This window comes from Limulus polyphemus, unplaced genomic scaffold, assembly GCF_000517525.1.
Source record: "Limulus polyphemus unplaced genomic scaffold, Limulus_polyphemus-2.1.2 Scaffold10524, whole genome shotgun sequence".
In the NCBI taxonomy this organism is placed as follows: domain Eukaryota; kingdom Metazoa; phylum Arthropoda; class Merostomata; order Xiphosura; family Limulidae; genus Limulus; species Limulus polyphemus.
This window is the reverse complement of record NW_013676134.1, coordinates 16,302-18,611: the sequence shown is the minus strand read 5'-3', so window position 1 is coordinate 18,611 and position 2,310 is coordinate 16,302. Positions and strand designations below refer to the sequence as shown.

The 2,310-nt window shown below is 30.3% G+C and overlaps 1 protein-coding gene across 1 annotated transcript in view; it reads left to right on the top strand.

The window, feature by feature from the left end:
• Window positions 1–396: 396 nt before the first annotated feature.
• The window catches only part of LOC106476420, a gene marked incomplete at both ends in the record, with an annotated part of 17,657 nt that continues 15,743 nt past the window's right edge, over window positions 397–2,310 (top strand). Inside the window, 2 exons of the mRNA XM_013937082.1 lie at window positions 397–481; window positions 1,910–2,058. Of these exons, the coding sequence (XP_013792536.1) occupies window positions 397–481; window positions 1,910–2,058 (234 nt within the window). The remainder of the gene's footprint in view (window positions 482–1,909; window positions 2,059–2,310) is intronic.

Here is a 2,310-nt window from a genome sequence, read left to right as displayed (position 1 = left end):
CTACTTATTGTTGTCGTCCTTTGTACAATTGAAGAGTAATGTTAGTAATGTCTTAATTTCACTGCTATAAACACTACTTATTGTTGTCGTTCTATAAACAATTGAAGAGTAATGTTGATAATGTCTTAATTTTACTGCTATAAACACTACTTACTGTTGTCGTTCTATAAACAGTTGAAGAGTAATGTTGATAATGTCTAAATTTCACTGTTATAAACACTACTTATTTTTGTCGTCCTTTGTACAATTGAAGAGTAATGTTGATAATGTCTTAATTTTACTGCTATAAACACTACTTATTGTTGTCGTTCTTTGAACAATTGAAGAGTAATGTTGATAACGTCTTACTTGACGGAAGTCTTATAAAGTAATACCCTGTTTACATATTTGTTGCAGATGACGTCAAGGAACGGTTCGGATCAGAAGTTCTGAAATATGCTGTTACTGTAAATCGTGTTGAACTCTCCCCCAAGTCCGGCAGGTAAGAAACAAAGACAAAGAATTTGTCACGCTCTTAAAATATGACAGAAAAAGAGCTTCTTAGCTTCACATTAACTTGCTAATCAGGTTTCTTAACCTCATATAAATTTCTTAATAATGTTTTTCCTTCATGTTAAGTGTTTCTTAATCTCATATAAACTTCTTAATAATGTTTTACCTTAATATTAAGTGTTTCTTAACCTCACATCAACTTCTTAATAATACTTTGCCTTAATATTGAATGTTTCTTAACCTCACATCAACTTCTTAATAATGCTTTGCCTTAATATTAAATGTTTCTTAACCTCACATCAACTTCTTAATAATGTTTTGGCTTAATATTGAATGTTTCTTAACCTCATATAAACTTCTTAATAATGTTTTACCTTAATATTAAGTGTTTCTTAACCTCACATCAACTTCTTAATAATGCTTTGCCTTAATATTGAATGTTTCTTAACCTCACATCAACTTCTTAATAATGCTTTGCCTTAACATTGAATGTTTCTTAACCTCACATCAACTTCTTAATAATCCTTTGCCTTAAGATTGAATGTTTCTTAACCTCACATCAACTTCTTAATAATGCTTTGCCTTAACATTGAATGTTTCTTAACCTCACATCAACTTCTTAATAATGCTTTGCCTTAATATTAAATGTTTTTTAACCTCACATCAACTTTATTTGTTTTTACATCAGGAAATACATTTCTTTGTCATTTATAAAGTAGTAACAGTAACTTAAACACTAAATATTCAGTAAAGGACTTAGAATAAAAATATACATTTTGTCATATAATTAACTGCAGGAAATAATTATTTCTAATAAATCGAAATTATTTACAATTAATAATGCTTACAAAATTATTCATTCAAGTATCTTCAAATATATTTCCGAGACAGGTTTTTACATTTCAAATACTTCGCTTTCATGTAGCAACATAAGGCTTATTTTCACTTACCAGTCTTAACTTTTTGTTCTAATGATTTATTAAACTTCTGCATCTCAAACAATCAGTAAACTGATAACGAGTACATTTAGATCACAAACATATCTGAACAACGAACGACATGTCTGTTCCAGGTTTTCTTGCAAACATAGATCACATTAAAACATATCTGAACAACGGACGACATGTCTGTTCCAGGTTTTCTTGCAAACAAAACATAGATCACTTTAAAACATATCTGAACAACTGACGACATGTCTGTTCCAGGTTTTCTTGCAAACATAGATCACATTAAAACATATCTGAACAACGGACGACATGTCTGTTCCAGGTTTTCTTGCAAACATAGATCAATTTGAAACACAACTATAATTAAACAACGGTCGACATGTTTGATCACCGGTTTTACTGTACATGAAGTTTTATATTTATTTTCACGTTAATAACAGAACGAGTTTATTTATTCATGTTTCTTTCAGTCGGCGAAAGCGTGGAATATGGTCCTGGTTTCGAAATGCTTGGAATACTGTTAAGAATTTTGTTTCAGGCCTTTTTGGCGGAAACTCTGATTCTGACTCTGAGTCTGAGGGTAGGTCAGACGATACAGCAACGGAATCTGAAAAAACGCGTAAGTAAATATTGTTTGGGGATTTTTATATTTCTTAAATGGGGAAAAAATAAAATTCTAACGGAAAATAGGATCGTTAGGTATTTGTAGAATTGCTATAATAAATATCCAAACAAAATAAATACTACAATAATAAGTACATAAACAATTAAAGTGATACTGGTTGGTTAGATTTTAATACGATTTTCAATCCCTACTTTAGTTGGCAAATTTAGACTGCTTCATTTAGCTATAGGGGGTTACGGTGTCAAA